General features: G+C 42.5%; 1 protein-coding gene across 1 annotated transcript in view; it reads right to left on the reverse strand.

Moving 5' to 3' along the window:
* The window catches only part of lmnb2.L (lamin B2 L homeolog), a 32,512-nt gene extending 12,934 nt beyond the window's left edge, over positions 1-19,578 (reverse strand). The window contains 10 exon segments of the mRNA NM_001101769.1: positions 1,426-1,545; positions 1,635-1,742; positions 5,552-5,882; positions 6,059-6,279; positions 6,376-6,501; positions 14,104-14,274; positions 14,423-14,548; positions 15,129-15,285; positions 17,379-17,515; positions 19,309-19,578. Coding sequence (NP_001095239.1) covers positions 1,426-1,545; positions 1,635-1,742; positions 5,552-5,882; positions 6,059-6,279; positions 6,376-6,501; positions 14,104-14,274; positions 14,423-14,548; positions 15,129-15,285; positions 17,379-17,515; positions 19,309-19,539 — 1,728 coding nt within the window. The 5' untranslated portion in view covers positions 19,540-19,578.
* Positions 19,579-20,324: the final 746 nt, after the last annotated feature.

The following is a 20,324-nucleotide window of genomic DNA, read 5'->3' on the forward strand; positions in this document are numbered from 1 at the left end:
TTATATTTTGCTGATTTGTACCTGGCACAAAGGTGGGTGGAACAAAAGTTGAACAACAGAAGGGGAGAGGCTGGAACCCAACAAGTTTCTGAAATTCTCATCTTGAAAATCTCAACCTGTTCCCAGCTTTCAATTTTAGACAAAGCATTGGTATGATTATTTCATTGGTGTCTATTAATCTGAACAAGCTTGCTATTAGCCTAGCTTCCTATCAACTATAATGGAACAAAGACTACAGGACAACATTTTGGGGTGACCATATGCAAAATCTGCATGACTATCCTAACAATGGATATTTGTATCACCCTTTGTTTTGTTTTTGTTTGTTTTGTTGGGGTGCTGCTTTTTTGTTATTTTAAAGGAACAGTTCAGTGTAAAAATAAAAACTGGGTAAATACATAAGCTGTGCAAAATAAAAAAAGGTTCCTAATGTAGTTATTTAGCCAAAATGCAATCTATAAAGGTTGGAGTGAACGGATGTCAAACAGAACAGAACCCATTTTCCTGCTTTTCAGATCTATAACTCGAAGTTAGCCAGTGACTTTTTTAAGGGGTGTCAAATGGGACATCCAGTCAGTCCAGCCTTTATAGATTAGATTTTTGGTTAACTATATTAGAAACATTTTTTATTTTGTACAGCCTGTGTATTAACCCCATTTTTATTCTTATCCTGAACAATTCCTTTAAAGGAGAACTAAACCTTAAAAATGAATATGGCTAAAAGTGCCACATTTTATATACTAAACTTATTGCACCAGCCTAAAGTTTCAGCTTCTCAATAGCAGCAATGATCCAGGACTTCAAACTTGTCACAGGTGGTCACCATCTTGGAAAATATCTGCAACTCATGCTCAGTGGGCTCTGAGCAGGTGTTGTTGTCAATTATCAAGCAGAAAATGAGGTTGGGCCTGTAATATAAGCTGATGCTACAAGGCTGATTATTCAATTCTGATGATAGTTGCACTGGTTTCTAATCTGCCATGTAGCAATTATCTGTATTAATCAGCCTTATACTGTGACATTTATATTCTGTATACTGTGTACTGTATATTGTGAGTTGGTCCCTAAGCTCAGTAACTTACAACAGCACTGAGCATGTGCAGTGAATCGGCAGAAAAGAAGATGCGGAGCTACTGGGGCAGCTATGGAGGCACAAATCTTTACTGCTAAAAGGCAGTGGTTGCCTTGAGCTGGTACAGAAGTCCAAACTATAATGTACAGCATTTCTAGCCTACTTATTTAAGCTTTAGTTCTCCTTTAAAACAAAATGAGAATTAAAATATACAGATGTACAAAATGTAAACTATTAATTTAGTAACATCCTATTTTGCAAGGAATAGCAGAGTAGGGCACCACCACAAAATCCTGTAAAAAATTATTTAAAGGTGAAGAAATATGATTTTGGGGAAAAAAACTCAAACCAACCTCCTCTTCAGTGTTAACCAAGTATGTTCTAATGTTGCTGCCTGTACCCCAGGAACTCTGGTTCTTCCACACTAAAATGGAAGGGGGGCTGTGAGCCACCCCAGCATCAGCACTGTATATCTAAAAGAGATCAGATTGCGTTGTCATTTGATACTAGTATTGCGGAACAATGATACAAGGGCAGCTTTCAAAGCAAATTAAAGACTTACCTTAACAGACTGCCCTGCTTTAAGTACATATTTAGGCGTGAATTTGTAAACTATTTCCTCCTCCTCTCCAATTTTTCTCTTCAGCCTCCAGTTACCAAGGGACTGGTCCTATAAGTAAAAACAAGTAAAAATAGAGGATTTAAGAAGTTAAACTGAACCTAGCAGTTAGGCAGTGATGGACTGTAGCAGGCTTGGTCCGGATAGGAGATGGTATTGTTTGGTAGCTCTTTTCCAAAGCGATAGGGTAAACTTAATTGAATGCAAGGGGCATCCGCTAGGTATTGTCCCCATATCACATTATTCAGATGTACTGGATGTGCCACTAAAGTTTCAAGCAGTGCCCATTTGCTGTATGGATTACAGGTAGTCCAATAAGCGATGTGTCTTAGGTGGGCTGCTAGGTAGTATTTTTTGATGTCTGGTATGGATAAACCCCCTTGCGTCAGTCTTCTCATAAGTATCCCTTTCGCTACATGTGGTTTTTTGTTTGCCCAGATGAACTAGATAAGTTTAGATTAGAGAGAAGTGAGTATTTTGTAAGGTTTAGTGGGGAGTGTTGCAAATAGGTACAATAGTCGCGAGAGGACATTCATTTTAACTGTGTTTATTCTGGCAAACCATGCCAGTGTGCCCTTGTTCCACGTTTCCATCTCGGTTTTATTTATTTATTTTTTATTATGTTAGGGTAATTGTGTTCAAATAAAAGTTCATATTCTTTTGTTAGCAAGATTCCCAATTAACGTATAGAGTGTGTTCGCCAGCTATAGTTAAAATTAAGTTTTAGAGTTTTAAGCAGATGTGGGGGGTATATGTAGTGGAAGTGCCTCTGTTTTATGTTCATTGATCTTGTAGCCAGAGAGAAGTCTGTATTCCTGTATCACTATGAAGATTTGGTAAAGAAATTGCGGGTTTGGTAAGCGTTAGGAGCATGTCGTCATCATAGAGTGAGATTTTAAATTCAGTTTGGCTGTATTTGATGCTGGTGGGTGATGTCTGTGTTCTATCGGATGGCAATAGCCAGTGGCTCGATACACAGGATGTAGAGTAGAGGGGAAAGTGGGCAGCCTTGCTGTGCACCATTATAGATACAGAAGTATGGGGACAGAGAGCCATTAAGGCAGACAGCTGCTGTAGGGTTGGTATATAGGGCCTTTATTGCCTGTAAGAACTGGCATCGAAATCCCATTAATTCTAGAAGTGCTAGCATATAGTTCCAGTCCAGGCGGTCAAAGGCATTTTCTGCATCCAGACAATATCAATGCAGGCTCCTTCTTGGCATTGATAAGATCTACCAGGTCAATTGCTTTCCTCGTGTTGTCGCCTGCTTGCCTTTACGATGCCAACTTGGTCATCGTTCACCAGAGAAGGAATGATAGTTGATAATCTGTCAGCCAATATTTTACTAAAGAATTTTAGGTCAGAGTTGATCAACGATATTGGCCTGTAGTTGGCACACTTCAGGGGGTCTTTCCCTTGTTTTGGGATGACTGATGTGAGAGGTGTTCATACATCTCAGCGCCATTTCTCCTCGGAAATACTGAATATTGTCACCAAGATTGTATAGCGACTGAAAATGGCTGCAATTTTCTCTGTTGTGTATTCTGTGTTTCCCTGTCTGTTTCTGATTGCTGCTGGAATGTTTCCGGCAATTTGCTGATTTTTAAAGGGATCCTGTCATCAGAAAACATGTTTTTTTCAAAACGCATCAGTTAATAGTGCTACTTCAGCAGACTTCTGCACTGAAATCCATTTCTCAAAAGAGCAAACAGATTTTTTAATATTCAATTTTGAAATCTGACATGGGGCTAGACATTTTGTCAATTTCCCAGCTGCCACTGGTCATGTGACTTGTGCCTGCACTTTAGGAGAGAAATGCTTTCTGGCAGGCTGCTGTTTTTCCTTCTCAATGTAACTGAATGTGTCTCAGTGGGACATGGGTTTTTACTATTGAGTGCTGTTCTTATATCTGCCAGGCAGCTGTTATCTTGTGTTATGGAGCTGCTATATGGTTACCTTCCCATTGTTCTTTTGTTTGGCTGCTGGGGGGGGGAAGGGTGGGGGGTGATATCACTCCAACTTGCAGTACAGCAGTAAAGAGTGATTGAAGTTTATCAGAGCACAAGTCACATGACTTGGGGCAGCTGGGAAATTGACAATATGTCTAGCCCCATGTCAGATTTCAAAATTGAATATAAAAAAAATCTGTTTGCTCTTCTGAGAAATGGATTTCAGTGCAGAATTTTGCTGGAGCTGCACTATTAATGGATTCGTTTTGAATTTTTTTTTTCTTCCCATGACAGTATCCCTAGTTTTTTTTAGCTAGAAGCGTATGGGCCTTGTCTCCATATTCGAAATATCTGTGGTGTGTCCACATCATCAATTTCTGAACATGGTGTATCACCAGATCTTTCAGTTGATTCCTATAGCCCACTACTCTAGCTAGTTGCAAAACTGTTGGTTTGGTGTACAGTCGTTTCTCTGCCTTTCTAAGTGCTTGTTCCATTTTCATGGTTTTAGCTTGGAGATTATTTTTCCTTGATGAGGCTATAGAAATAAGATGTCCTCTTATCACAGTTCTGTGTGCCTCCCAGAGTGTTAGGTTGGAGGATGCTGAGTTTGTGTTCAATGCAAAGTACTCTTTGATAGAGTCCCCAATATGTTTGACTATATCAGGTTCAGTGAGTAGAGATTCATTTAGCCTCCATGTGGGTGGTTTTGATGGAGGGGTGCAGTTTGAGATTAGTAGTTCTATGGGGGCATGATCTGACCATGTTATCTGATGACTATTTGTTTTGACAAGGTGTGTAAGGGCCATCACAAAAAAAGTCAATCCTTTTATGCAGTTTGTGTACTAGGGAGTAGAAGGTATATCCCCTTTCCATGGGTTGTTGAATCCTCAAGGCATCGTATATAGTCTTGCATTTTGCGTTATTTGTCTGAAGGCTCTTGTTAGCTGTTCTGACTGCGTTGATTAGGTTGGTTTCTATCTGTCTCTTAAGGTTGATTGTGAACAAAAGAATCACCAGACACTCGACAGCAGGTGAAGTGGGGCGAACAACTGCGTGTTTAATTCAAGACTTTAATTAAACACGCAGGGGTTCGCCCTGCTTCACCTGCTGTCGAGTGTCTGGTGATTCTTTTGTTCTCATGCATATTGGAGAGGTGCCGACTTCTCATGCATATTGGAGAGGTGCCGACCTCTCTTCCGGACACCGAGTTTAGAAACTGGAGAGGCTGGGAAATCAGGAATCTTTGTTGTAAGCTATTACGGTTGATGTGTCATGTTACAATCTCCTGCCACTATAGTTGGTATGTGGGAAAGTGGTAGCAGCTTTGAAAGGATTCTTGACAGGTATGCGGTTTGATTTTGGTTGGGTAGGTAAACGTTAAGTAGTACTACTTCTGTCCCGTCTAAGATGCCTCCGAGTAGTAGGAACCTGTCAGATGGATCTCTGGTGATTGAGATTATTGAAAATGAGAGTTTTGTGGAACATTATAGCTACCCCTGCTTTTCTGGATGGGCCCGAAGCATAATACACTGTGGGGTATAAGGGAGACTTAATGGTATTTGGCTTTCTATTGTAGAAGTGTGTCTCTTGCAGGAAGAGTATTTTCAGATTCTCAGAGCATTAAGTATCTCTTTCGGGGGGTGTTGAGAATCTTATAGGATTGGTGCACCTGGGAAAATTAATTACTAAAAAAAAAAATGCATTGTTCTCAATATATTGGGAGTACAATTACATTCCTGTCAGTGTAGTAATTTATTCAGAAGAAAGCATGTCCATGAATTTAAAGTATGAATATTTTGCTAGTTTGTGCACAGGAGTTATATCAAATCAAGCAAATAATTTTAGATAATACAGAAGCCAGGGCACCTTTCACAGACAAACTAATGAATGCATTTACTAAAGCGTTACCTTATCAGAGTTATTTTTCAGGTGGACATATTTTCCTTCCAAATCAATCTCCTCAATACTGATACTTCCTGTGGCCGAAGCCTGCTGGGACAAGTGAAATCGAGTAGTACTGCTCTGGCCACTAGTAATAGTGCGGCTAGAACCCTCACTAGCAGTGATGCGGCTTGAACCGAGGGAAGTGCCAGCACGCAAGCCTGTACTTGCCCCACCTTCCTCATATTCCTCTTCAACACGCCTTCTTTTGCTCCTAGAGGTACGGGTAGCAGAAGAGCTACTGGAAGTAGCCCTGGAGACAGTGACTCGTGATTCTGGGCTTGGGGAAAGCTTTAACCTTTAATTAAAAACAAAATATAACTGAATTAGAATGCTGGTACTAAGTAGCAGATTGGTTATGTGCACATTGCCTGCTGGCCCTAGCCAGAGTTTAGCACAGTACATTGTCCAAGACAACAAATTTAAACTCGTTTAATTTTTATAGCATTTAAACTCATTTATGTTTATACATACCTTTCCTCTTCTCCTTCCAGCAGCTTGCGGTAAGCATTTATCTCCAAATCAAGTGCAAGTTTGACATCAAGCAATTCTTGATACTCATTTAGTTGCTGCTGCATCTGGTCCCTCATTTCAGCCATCTCTCTTTCTTTGGAGTCCAAAAGTTTACGATACTTGTCACGGTCACTGCTTAGCAACTCTTCTAACTCACGTATACGTTCCTCTGCAGCATTTGCCTAAATGACATACAAAGGTTTTCACAAAAAGCTTTCTGAACACAAAGTTATTTTACATTTCTGACGTATTACATGTTAAAACACTTTACTTTCTACCTGTTTCTGCAGGCCTGACAGTTGGTAACCAAGTGTTTCAATTCTCATGCGTGCCTCAGTTAATTCTTCTAGGGCAGTGTTGGCAGCTTTATCATTGTGGTCAGAAGAACGTTTGATGTTGTCAAGCTGCCAATAAAAAAAAATCAATGAGCGTATGAACCTTGTGTTGGCACACAGTAGTGCCCCTAGTACCCCCCCCCCCGGGCAAAACTTCATGCTAAGAAACCTAGGCTCATGACAAAAAACATCAACTTATTTTCCATCAAAAGTTGGTTATATGGTTAATACATAAATTGTCTATTTATTATGCAAAGCTCTTATAACGGAAACTAAAACAAATATAAAGTAGCAATGCAAGTGATGTTAAAGGGGAACTCCAGGTTCAGACAAAAATCCCCCAAACTCCTTTTTAGAGAGAAACTAACCTTTTCTCAATAGGGATGCACTTTTTACCTTTTTAAGTCCAATTTTTCTGCCAACGGTTACTCAGCCTTTATCCCCTCCATCCTCTTAGACTCCTGTTATAGACATCTCAAATGTAAAGTGGTCAGCATCACAAATCATGATGAACCAGAACCTTAATCCGTTTACCTCCTTTTCATGCCACCCCTCAGAGAATGAGAATGCGGTTTCATCTCTGTGCGCAAGCTAGCTGGCCGGGTAAGTGTTTCGCACCATAGCCTCTCCCCTCCATTCGTGTGCAAACCCCAGCCTTACCATCCTGCTGGCGTGCCTGCCTCATCTCCTCTTCAGTTAGCCGGGAATGAGAGCATGGGTGCCATCTTGGAAGTTCCCCCTTATGGCTTCAGAGGAAGCCATTCTCTGTGCCACAACGCCAGTGGCTTCTGACTGACAAGTGGCGCGTAGCTTCGCACGCTTTGAAAGGGTTCTCACTCTGCACCAGAACACTCGAAGGAAGGTGACGGCAGCGGTGTTATCCCCTTTTGCTTACTGCCAACAAAAGGCACAAAGGGTGGCAGTGCTTGCATTTCAATACGGTGATTCTCCCTATGGCTGCACCTGTGTCTGTAAGGTTTCTGTAAGGCAATATTTATAGCTTTCAGACCGATCTTCGCGATTGCATGTGCGTCCAAGGAAATGGAAGTCTGGGTAGAGCAGGTGGCACAAAACTCCTCGGGTCGGAAGATCCCCATACGGACCTCCTACTTTCTCAGATTGCTGACGCCTTTGCCTTGATCTGTGATGCGTTCTTAGATGCAGCCAAAGATGGTCAAAAAGCATCTGCTCAATCTATAGCAGCCCGAAGATTCCTATGGCTCAGAGACATGGGTGGCGGACCTCACTTCCAAGCGATTCCTAGTGAGTCTGCACTTTCAGGGTAAACAACTCTTTGGGACGGAACTCGATAGCATAATTTCACAAGCCACGGGAGGCAAGAGCATGCTTCTTTCTCAGAACAAACCTAAGTAACCTATCCCCAGGCGGAGACCATTTTTTCATCCCTTTCGTCAATGACAGAGGGCAATGCCACAAAATGGCTTCCATCCACATTACCACAACAAACAATCTATTTTGTCCACCTCAAAGGGATCAGTCAAGACCTCCAAGAAAAAGCACGCTTCAGCATGGAGTGCACATCCCTGGAGGGACTTCGGTAGGCGGCCGCCTACAATCCTTTCAGAAGGTGTGGCGTTGCCAGAGTACCGATTGTTGGGTCCTGCAGATAGTATCCCAGGGATATTTGATAAGAGTTCTTACAACACCCTCCACACAGATTCTTCATATCCAGACCCAAACAAACCGCCTTCCCATCAGTAATTCAAGAGTTGGCATCCTCAGGGGTGATCCAGCCAGTTCCACCACGGGACAGAAAAAGGGGTTTCTATTCAAACCTGTTTATTGTCCCCAAAAAGAATGGCTCCTACAGACCAGTGTTGCACCTAAAAGGCGCTCAACCGTTGCGTAAAGAAGTCCCATTTTAAGATGGAATCGGTGCAGTCAGTGCTCATGTCAACGGAAAGAGACGAGTACATGACGGTAATAGACATAAAGGACGCGTATTTTCACATCCCGATTCATCCCAATCACCACCGATTCCTGAGAATATGCATAGCCAACAGACACTGCCAATTTGTGGAGCTTCCCTTCGGTCTTTTGTCAGCACAGCGAGTCTTCACAAAAGGTAATGGCGGCAGCATTATCAGAACTCCAATTAAGAGGAATAAATGTCATCCCATATTTAGACAACCTTCTAGGCCTTGTCCCTTCAGATGGCAGTCAACCACACCGACCAGGTCCAGGTCATTCAGACGTTGACACTATTAGGTTGGCTGATCAACTACAAGTCCAACCTAATTCTATCACAATCTGCGGAATACCTAGGGCTGATGCTGAACTCAGTGGAAAAAACGTACCTTCCAGAGGGCAAGATCAACACCCTACAGAACTGGATCTTAACCCTCAAGAAAGCCTCCATAGCTCCGCTCCTAACAGCAATGCAGACTCTAGGGACGATGGTGGTGGCTTTCCCGACTATTCCGTACACTCAACTGCACACCAGACCCCTTCAGCAGTTAATACTGTGACACCAGAGGAAGGATTAGATTTAGACAGAGTAATCTTAATCCCAACCCAAGTAAAAGCCTCGCTAGACTGGTGGACTCAGTCAACCAGATTGAGGTCAGGAAAGCCATTCCCGAAGCACCATTGGACAGAGGAAACAACGGACGCCAGCAAGAAGGGCTGGGGCGGAGTGTTAGGTAAGCCGTCAGTTCAAGGGAACTGGAATCAGGAGGAAACGAGTCTTTTGTTCAACCTCTCAGCCCATTTCCATACTTGCTACAGCATTGGACGACACTCTGATGGAACAAGGCGGTATGAATTCAATGCGACAGCGGTAGCTTACATAAACCACCAAGGAGGTACCCGCAGCCCAGCTGCACTGGCCACCACCGGGGAGTGGACAACTGGTTGGCAGACTACCTCAGCAGGGAAACTCTAGACCCAGGCGAATGGAGCCTACATCAGGACGTATTTCATCTCACAATACAATCACAAGGTTCCAAGATTTGTGGCAAGGAGCGTCGACCCACAAGCTTATGCAGTAGACACTCTGGTGATTCCATGGAAATTCAGACTTGCATACATCGTCCCGTCTTTAACTCTACTCCCAAGAGTCATAAAAAAGAGAAGGAACTTCAACTATTCTAGTGGCACCTTAATGGCCATGAAAAACATGGCTAGCAGATGTCATCGACATAGCAATAGGGGAGCCCATTCACTTACTACAGAGGGCAGACTTACTAACACAGGGACCAATTGTCCACCCGAATTTACATCAGTGGGCTTTAATGATGTGGCTCTTGAGGCCCAAGTACTTTAAGCATCAGGGGCCCCCGCAGAGGCCATACCCACCATGCTACTAGCGAGAAAGCTAATGACGGCCAGAAAATATCATAACGTTATAAATAACGTTGGAAGACGTTCAGGCTGGTCAGGCTTGGGCAGGAGTCCAAACACAAGAATCAAAGTGGGGCAGGAGAAAGTGAGATCATATCCTTCCTTCAGGGCAGACTCTCCATAAGTACTCTAAGGACGCAAGTCTCTGCTCTGTCTATCCTGTACCAGAAGAGGTTTGCAGAGTACAAAAATATAAGAACCTTTTTGCAAGGAGCAACCAGGTTGACTCCTTCTTATTAGTATCCAGTTCCAGCTTGGGACCTAAACATAGTACTCCGGTCCCACAAGAGGATCCCTACGAACCACTAGAATCCATTCCATTGCCTACACTTACAGAAAAGGTAGTCTTTCTGCTGCGAGGAGAATCTCCCAACTTGCAGCCCTCCCATGCACGATCATACACTAAGACAAGGTAGTCCTAATTTCCTACCTACAGGTAGTATCGGAATTCCATCTAAATCAGGACTTTGTGGTCCCTTAATTTTGCCCAAAATCAAAGCATTCCTTGGAAGCGAAGCTGAACAAGCTGGATATGGTTTGAGCAATAAAGGGCTACTTGTCAGCCATGGAACAGATAAGAAAACTGGATTCCCTCTTCATCCTTCCAGGAAGTCCACAAAAAAATAGATTTTTGTACTTAACGTTAAATCCTTTTCTCTTGTCCTACATTGGGGGACACAGACACCATGGGGATGAAGATCCTGTTGCTTGGAGAAAGGACACTAAAAGGTTAAAGTGGCTCCTCCTCCTCCTGCTCTGGGCTTCATCCCCGCCTACCTCCTCAATCCTCAGTTTTCTGACCGAAGAAGAGATGACAAGCCCTACCAATTGCCCATGTGAAAAGAAGGAGCACCTCCCCAATGCAAGCTAAGCACGGTATGAACCACCTGCTGTTTGAACTTGTTGGTATTTGAACAATAAAAATGATATAAGATATTAACTGATCAACATTAACTTGAACTAATACAGGGAGGGAAGGCCTGTGTCCCCCAGTGTAGGACAAGAGAAAAGGATTTAACGGTAAGTACAAAAATCTATTTTTCTCTTGCCTAGATTGGGGGACACAGGCACCATGGGGACGTCCCAAAGCTACCCATGAGGGCGGGACTTTTTACCCCTAGTGTTCAGGGAATAACCGCCTGCAACACTTTCCTCCCGAAGCTCGCTTCGGCTGAGGCGAATGTATGCACCCTGTAGAATTTGGAAAAGGTGTGTGTGGATGACCACACTGCAGCCCTACAGACCTGTTCTGCTGAAGCCTGGAGGCAAACCACCCAAGAAGTGCTGAGTGAAGAAGTAGAATGAGCTGAACCCGGAAGGGTGTGGTCGTACCTCATAGGCCTTCAAGATTTTTGACCTAATCCATCTTGCATTGGTGGCCTTAGATGCCTTAAGGCTTTTCCGTGGTCCTTCTGGTAAGACAAAGGTTGTCTAGCTTCCTTCTACTCTTGGTAGCCCTGGTGTATGTTCTGAGAGAACGAACCACATCTACGTATGTAACTGTTCCAAATTTGTCTTTTGTTCAGGACAAAATGAAGGAACCACCAGGTCCTGGTTAAGATGGAACTCTGACACCACCTTAGGAAGAAAATCCAGAGTAGGTCTCAACACCGCCTTGTCCTCGTAAAAAATCAAAAATGGTGGACGACAGGATAGAGCTGCTAGTTCTGAAACTCGTCTAGCCGAAGTGATGGCTAATAGAAAACTACCTTAAGAGTCAGCAGAGGTAATGGAATTGAATCCAATGGCTCGAACGGTTGCTCATGTAATACAGAAGGTACCATATTGAGATCCCAGAGAGGGATTATATGACGGTATGGAGGTATCATCCTCAATGCTCCCTGGAGGAAGGTCTTGATGTTGGGCAGCATTGCAAGCTGCTGCTGAAAAAGGATAGATAAGGCTGATACCTGAACATTCAGTGAGCTGAGCGCCAGCCCTTTTTTCTAAACCCTCCTGAAGGAATAACAATAGGCTACTTTTGTCCCAAGACTGTGGGTCTTTGGCTTTAGATTTACACCAGGATATGAATGTCCTCCATACTCTGTGGTAGATGCGTGCGGAGACGGGCTTTCTGTCCCTTAGTAAGGTCGGTATGGCCTTTTTTGGAACTCCTGATCTGGCTAGGATTATGGCTTCAAGTGTCATGCCGTTAAAGCCAGCCATGGTGAACTCGGGTGGAGGATCAGTCCCTGAGAGAACAGATCCATTCTGTCTGGAAGGTGGAATGGTGCGTCCACTGATGAACTTATGAGCTCTTCGAACCAAGTGTGGTGTGGCCAGTAGGGTGCCACTAGAACTGTTTCTACCCTTCTTGATTACCCTTGGCATGATTTAGACTAACTGTATGTTGACAGTGTCTTGAGATCTACTGATGACCAGCTAAAGGTCTACTGGTAGATCTCGATCTACCTTTTGGACATCCCTGGCCTAGGGAAATCTCTGTCAGAGAAAAGCAGTGAAAGTGAAACTAAATGCCTAGGGAAATCTGTCAGAGAATAGCAGTGAAAGTGAAACTAAATGCCTTTCTGCAGAGCTGACAGGCAGCATGTAATGGGGGGAGGGAGGAGGGAATTGACTTACCTCCTTGTGCCAGCCAGGAATGCTCAACAAAAGGTATACCCTCCGTTGTGGCTACTGGTGCAGCCTCCGGAGAGCGGGAACCAGTTGCCCAGGGTAGTGTGGGGGGAGCTCCCCAGCCTGCAGCCTCCGTAGAGCGGGATGGCATCTTCAGATCAGAAGTCCTTGGCTGGAGGGGTTCTGGAAGAGAAACACTGACCCCAGTAGTGGCATGATACTGAAATCTGTACCATTGCTCCCAGCCACGAAGTGTCCATCCTCCTTCTGAGGACACTAAAAGAAAACTGGGGATTGAGGAGGTAGGCGGGGATGAAGCGAGGAGGAGCCACTTTAACCTTTTAGTGTCCTTTCTCCAAGCAACAGGATCTTCATCCCCATGGTGCATGTGTCCCCCAATCTAGGCAAGAGAAAGGACAGCGAGTCTTGAAGACAATGATAGCACGGTGGATTTGAGCGACCATTATCAGAGCTTACACACAGAGGTAGAGCGGTTCCCTTCAAGGTCAGAGCTCACTTAACCCACTCCATGAGCACTACCTGGGCATTCAGGCACCAGCGGACCAGGTATGCCGAGCGGCCACCTGGGCTTCCATTCACACGTTTCTACAAGCTGCACATACAGGAATCAGCCGAAGCCAGCTTCGGGAGGAAGGTACTGCAGACTGTGGTCACTTAATCACTAAGGAGTAAGGGTGTTTTGTCCCGCCCTCAGGGGTTGCTTCGTACCTGTGTCCCCCAATGTAGGCCTTCCCTCCTTGAAAAATATTTTTTTTTTTTTTTTTTTTAAAAAGTTACTAAATGTTGTTTAAAGGTTATATTGTTAAAATAAACACAGGAAAGATCCCTAGTTTCCACAATCAAGTGTTTTGTGGCTTGAGTTGAGGGGGTGGGGGAGACTCCTCTGTTTTGGGTTAGTCATACAAAAGATGTCCTTCTTCGGTCAACAAAACTGGATCCGGTAGGAGGAGGCCGGGGATGAAGCTCAGTGCAGGAGGAGAAGTCAACTTTAACTATTTAGTGTCCGCTCTCCAACTGCAGGATCTTTATCCCCATGGTGCCTGTGTTCCCCAATGTAGGCGAAGAGAAAAATATTTTACGATGAGTAAAAAATAGGGATGCACCGAATCCCAGAAGAAAGATTCGTCTGAATACCGAACCGAGGCAGGGAAGGAAAAAGTGGAAAAAAACCTTGACAAAAAGTCACGCCATTTCCCTCCCTGCCCCTAATTTACATATGAAAATTAGGATTCGGTTCGACCAGGCATAAGGGTTCGGCTGAATCCGAATCCTGTGCATCCCTAGTAAAAAAAAATCTCTCTCACCGGTGATTTACATTGACAGTAAGAAATAATTTGCTGGAAGCTATGCTGGACTGCCGGTGTTCTGGTTGCTTTAAGTTTGGATCAACTTGAAGTAAGTTTCAAAAGATAGACATTATGGACATCTGGAATATCTCTGTAACCTTGTTTTATTATTAATATATATTATATATATAGCCCGTTAACTATCTTAACTTTTCCATCCCACTGATATTTGATCTTGACACATCACATGGTGTAAGTAAAACAGTAGCTCTGCAAAATTAATGGAAAACTGGGGACTGTTCTACATCAGCACAATGGTACATTTAAAAATCTGGAAAGGAGTATTATTTTAGCAAAAATGCACTTAAGGTGGCTTTTTAAGACTGTTAGCATTACTGTTATTACGGGAAGTTATGTTACACACCTTAGCTTGATAGGTTTGTTCTAGTTCTTCCTTGTACATCTTCACTTGCTCATCATGTTGTTTTCGGAGTTCATCCAATGCTTGTGCCAATTTAGATTCATAGTCATAATGATGGCCCCTGTCCACTTCTACTATACGGCGTTCATGACGCTTCCTTGTTTCACGGGACTCCTGCACAAAAGCAGTGAATCGTCAAAAACACTGATCCTATAACTTCAAACTTTAGTTTGAAAGTACCCGGGTATATCGTAAGTATAGTAACTAGCATTTCACATTAGCAACATCAAGAACACCAATTCTACCAAAAGACATTTCCTACCTCCTCGTAAATATTCTTTCTGAAGTCCATCTCCTCCTGCAAACTCTGCATGCGATTTTCAAAGTCAACTCTCATCAAGGTCTCCTTTTCCAGCTGTTTTTTAGCAACAGCATGGGCATCTTCAGTCTGATATTAAATATGCAGACAGTTAGGAGATATAATGTAGCAGTTAGAGACAAATCACATTTCCAACACATGAAATTACATTTCCTAAAAAAACTTTTGAAGTGCCCTTTGCCTTTCTTGTAGCAAGAATTGGATAACCAGGTTGATAGTGGTGAATCCGGCTAGGCCTTATCCCCTTGCACATTTTCTGTTAGGCGATTATAACACTATGTAAAGGCAATAGGAAGAAGGGAGTTTGTGCCAAGACATGCCACATTGCCTTTGTAGATATTATGGAAAACAAACCCATGACACAATGAACTGAGGTCTATTTTCCTATCTATACAGTAAAGAATCAAGTCAATAAGTAAATATGAAATAAAGAAGCATATAACCGCTAATTATTTATTTAAATATATGTCTACTTGCAAGAGTAATATCTCTGATCCTAGTGTGGGGGTTTTGGTAAAGGGATTTTAGTCACTTAGTCATGTTTTTAACCCAAAACTCTAGGTTTTAAAGGAAGGATATTTCTCCCCCACCCCCATTTTTAGGAAATTATTTTGTGCACGTGCAAGAACACCCACAAGTGCCTTCCTACCTTGGAAAGCTGGGCACGAAGATCTGCTACCTCTGCCTCAAGACTTCGCTTCTCACCGAGTGCAGTTCCAAGTTCTGCTTCACTTCGGTGAAAGAGAGCTTCCAAGTCTTTAATACGCCCCTGTGCCGTAGACAGGTCAGCATCTTTTTTTTTGTAGCTGTGGGAGCATTGAGGAAAGCTGTTAACTATATAGAATTCATCTACATATAACATTAGTGAAATTCTTGGTAAAGCTTAAGGATATTGCTAATGTGAAACCAGACATTATTGAGCATCATTAATGCAATAAGTCAAATTTTTTGCAGAATGGCACCAATACATGCTTTGGCATAGCAATATTGTCTGTAAAACAGTAGCAACACATAAGTAATCAGTATTATGAACTGCCTACTGAATGTGCCCCAGTCACTATTTACTAGACATAGTAATGAGGAACCAAGCTTTCCAGTATTTTATATACATGACTTAAAGCAAGAAGGCTAATTTGGTGCTTAATTAACCTAGGGATCACATGCATCATGTACTTACTTATTGGCCCTTAAACGGGTGGTTCACCTTTAAGATAAGTTTTAATATGTTATAGAATGGCCAATTTTAAGCAACTTTTCAATTGGTATGCATTGTCTATTTTTTATAGTTATTTGACTATACTTCTGACTCTTTGCAGCTTTCAAATGGGCGTTGCTGACCCCTTCTAAAAAACAAATGCTCAGTCACGGCAGGGACACACGGGCAAGATTTAGTTGCCTGGCAACAATCTCCCGAACTGCCTTCCCCCTGCTATAATGAAAAAACACCAGCGCAATGGCACTCACGACACTTCAATTTCCAAGTTTCCTCGTGAGGCAACTTTTTTTTTTTAATGCCCAATAAATGTTATTCCTGAACTAGCTCATGTATTTTCTTAGCTGTAATATTGGTGTGTAGTAGTAATGTGTGGGTCGAGAAAAACTCAACCCAAACCTGCCTCCTTCTCTCTCTTTATATATATATATAGATATATATATATATATATATATATATATATATATATATATATATATACACTGTATATAGACCCACCCACTGTCACAAAAGGGGGGCAAGTGTGTGGGCATAAAAAAAAAAAAAAAAAAAAAATACTGCCAGCAGGAAGGGGCAGTGTAAGGTCTGCAACCCACAAAGGGTGTGCGGAGGTCTGCCCGAACCTGCCCAACCCCGCAGGTATTGGGCCTGCCCGCACATGAGTAGCGTGTAGGCAGCCATCTCATGCATTTGTTTGATCCTGTGCTTTCAGAAAGAGTCAGCACTTCATGATGGAAATGTTTTCAGATGAACTATTGTTTCTCCTACTCAATGTAACTAAAGTAGGTTTTTAGCCTAAACTATAGTTGTTCTAAAGCAAATGCACAACTTTCACCAGTGCATAGCATCAATACATAATATTTTACTTTACATTTTTTTGGTGTTATTTATTGTTCCTTTAAGAAAATGGACTTTATTTACTCAGAGTTTTGAGCTTGGGGCATTATCTAGAATTGTTGCATTCACACCTAAAATAGCAGGCTTTTACTTATATAAATATGCTTTTCATGAAGGCTAACCTTTGCAACACTTTAAATTCATTAAATATCTAAATCAAAAAGAGAAAAGTATATGCATGTTCATAGCTAAGAGAGATAAACAGGGGGAAGTAAACTCCACTCTAGCTTTAAATTATGCTATTTTATAAGTTGGTTTTGGAACAGGTAGCACTCACGGATTTGAAAGGCACAACGTAATAAAATGAAGCATTTACTGAGAGGAGAATTCTTTTAGATGCTAAATTGGTAATTCATGGAACTGAATTTAAAGCTGCAGAAGGTAAAGGAAAAAATAACAAAAATATATACCAATTGCAACCTGTATAAGGGCACACCTGGAGATTCAGGGAGATTTAGTCGCCCGACGACTAATTGCCTCTTCTTTGGGGCGACTAATCTACCCAAACTGCTTCCCTGTGTCTTCCGCCTGCTTCAATGAAAAAACGCACTCGCAGCGATTCAAAATCACCCGAAGGTTAGTCGTGAGGAAACTTCGGAAATCTAAGTACCGCAAGTGCATTGGTGCACGCGTTTTTTTTTCATTGAAGCAAGCGGAAGACACAGGAAAGCAGTTTGGGGAGATTGGTCGAACCAAAGTAGAGGCAATTAGTCACCGGGCGACTAAATCTCCCCTAATCTCCAGGTGTGCCCTTGCCCTAAAATAACCAGTAGTGGTATGGCATCTTACTTTTTTGTTAGCTCGTCAAGATCTGATCGAAATTTTCCCAGCTCTATTTGCAACCGGGCTCTTTCTCTGGCTGTTTCATCCAAAACTTTCCGAGCATCAGCAAGCTCTGATTCATACAAGTTCTTGATGCCACTAACCTGAAATTTAATAAAGAGGTATAAATCAAAAGTGAAGCCTAAATTAATGAAAACGTATAGGCACAGGTTTGGGGAAAATGTTATTACAGGTTTATTTATAAAAAAAAAAAAAAAAGCAAAGAAGTGATTCATTTTTAGGTCTGCACTGAAAACTAAAATTAAGTCAACGTAATGGTGTATTTTTAAACTCGTATACGCAGACACAATTGGATTTGCTTGGATAACATACGGTTATTGAGTGGTTTTTTTTTGTGTCACCAAAAACAGCAATAAGGGGGCAAATGTAAAAAGCCGATTTAAGCAATAATTAGTTTGCTAGAACTAAAACATACTTAAAATATTTAAAGGAGACATATAGGATAAATTTTTTAGGCAAATATGTGTAATATATAGTGCTGCTTTTACATGGTGCTAAAAATTTATATTATCTTTGAAAATAGCTACTTTATTGGAGCTCCATAAAGATGTTCTCTGGTCCCTGTCTGTTTCAAATGAGGGGTGGGCGTGTCCTAACGGTCCCTGCCAGAAGCACAGTAGGAGGGGACAATCAATCACAGCCCTGCAGTCACACAAGCAGACAGGCTTTAGTTCCCTATCAGGTCCTGCTAGCTGCCGATTGGTTCCCATCCTACAGTAAAGTGAACCGAGAGCCATTGACTCCCATGCACAGCAAGGGATTATTAGGGTTTTTGCAAAAATATTCAATAAATCAGCCTGAAACAATACTTTTTTTAAATCACAATTCTTCTATATCCAAATGAGTATAATGCACTGGTATGTTAGTTTTTTTTTTAAATTTTTACACAAAGGGTCTCCTTTCAAGGTCATCTGGACATCTGTTTTAAATATAATTGGGTGGGTGCAAAAAAAACAAACTCATTGTTTTGTTTACTGTGGCCAAAGAATCAAGGTATTTTTTAGCATCTCTTCAGCATAAAATATTCACCGTCCTTTATATAAAAATACAATAAAAAAAAACTTGTTCGCGTACTTGATCTATATTAATCAGATTAGTGTACAACTACCATATATGCAAATACCCGCAACTTGAAAATCGCCCGTCTCTCTTCAGGGTAGGGACACACTGGGCGATTTGGGGAGATTTAGTCGCCTGGCGACTAATCGCAGCGACTTTTCTCCCCGAATGCCTCCCCTCACTCTGCGCCTGGATAAAATGAAAAGTCGCCGGCGCTAATCACACACGGCGATTCGTTTTCCGAAATCGCCCGAAGTTGCCTCACAAGGAAACTTCGGGCGACTTCGGAAAACAAATCGCCGCGTGTGATTTGCGCAGGCGATTTTTCATTTTATCCAGGCGCAGAGTGAGGGGAGGCATTCAGGGAAGATTGGTCGTGGAAAGTCGCGGCGATTAGTCGCCAGGCGACTAAATCTCCCCAAATCGCCCAGTGTGTCCCTACCCTCACAAGACAAAGCGCTTTTCCTGACAAACTAGAGAATAGATTCAACCTCCCTGACGAAACAAAAGGTTCCCCATCCAATCAACACTGCCATAAAAGCCGGTAATGTAGGGACACCTCCAGGGCCCGCCCTCCTGTCGCAGAACTCGGTTTCCGATTTTATTTGTGACAGGATCATTTCAGTCCTAAAGAGAAAAGTACATCTGCACTGCACTCGCAAACCGAACACATTTGTCACAAAACACACCACAGCTGCAATAAAAAAAAAGGGATGGGATCCACACAAATAGTTAAGTCTTCCCTCCAAATCCTTCAGATAACAAAACTGCAGCTCCAAGCCTCCCGATGCAATGACAATAAACTTTAAACTCTCACCTCCCGTGTGGTAACTTCCTCTTTTTCGGAAATCTTCACCATCAGCCGGTCATTTTCCAGCTCCAGCGCACGCACGCGGTCTATATAGACGGCCAGTCGGTCATTGAGATGCCTCAACTCCTCCTTCTCCTGAAGCCTAGATATGCGAGTTGGTGAAAGAGGGGTAGATGTTCCCCGGGCAGGAGACTGCATAGACGAGGCCGTCGACCGGCTTGGTGTAGTAGTAGCCATATTGCGGTTAGATATTCCCGCCAAACTGATTGTACTATTCAGAATTCTAAAGAGTAGTACCTTCGATACAGTTCTCCCTCCAGCAACGGTCACATCATTCAATGGCGGGACTCACAGGCACGAACCAATGAGAAACTTCCGTCGCTGTGACGTTTTCAAAAAATGCGTCAACAAGATTAGTTCTTTAGTTGCCATTATGAATGTGGGCTTTGGCCAATATTCGACTATTACAAAGCTGGTTGATCTACATTTTAATACACTTGCCTATATTTTCCCTACTATAGGGAAAACCTATCCTACGTTGACATAGCGTTCTATTCGGCAGAGTGGGCAGTAACTGCAGGATTATAGTATATGGAGGGTATTGACTTGTAGTTTGAAGTGTTGGCGTTTGGCAATTTTAAGGTACGCTTTTTTTTTTTTGCTCAAAGTAGTGTGAGTAGTGAAATATACACTATACACTATAGTGGGAGCAGGCCTGGACTGGCAATCTGTGGGTTCTGGCAAATGCTAGAGGGGCTGCTATAAGGTCCCATAGAAAGTCAGTATTTAGTGGGCTGTTTGGGCCTCTGTGTACCTGAAATGCCAGGGCCTATTTTAATTTTCAGTCCGGACCTGAGTGGGAGACAGCATCTGTAGCGAAAGTAAACTTTTAAATATTTATCGAAGATTGTGCAACTCTTTTCTCAAGTAATGTATCTTTTACATCGCTTCAAGGGGAAATACAATTATGTGGATATTCGGGATGGGGAGTCTTATATTTTTTCGAAATGTCTTGTGACGCC

The sequence above is a fragment of the Xenopus laevis genome, chromosome 1L (genome assembly GCF_017654675.1).
Source record: "Xenopus laevis strain J_2021 chromosome 1L, Xenopus_laevis_v10.1, whole genome shotgun sequence".
Classification (NCBI taxonomy): Eukaryota; Metazoa; Chordata; class Amphibia; order Anura; family Pipidae; genus Xenopus; species Xenopus laevis.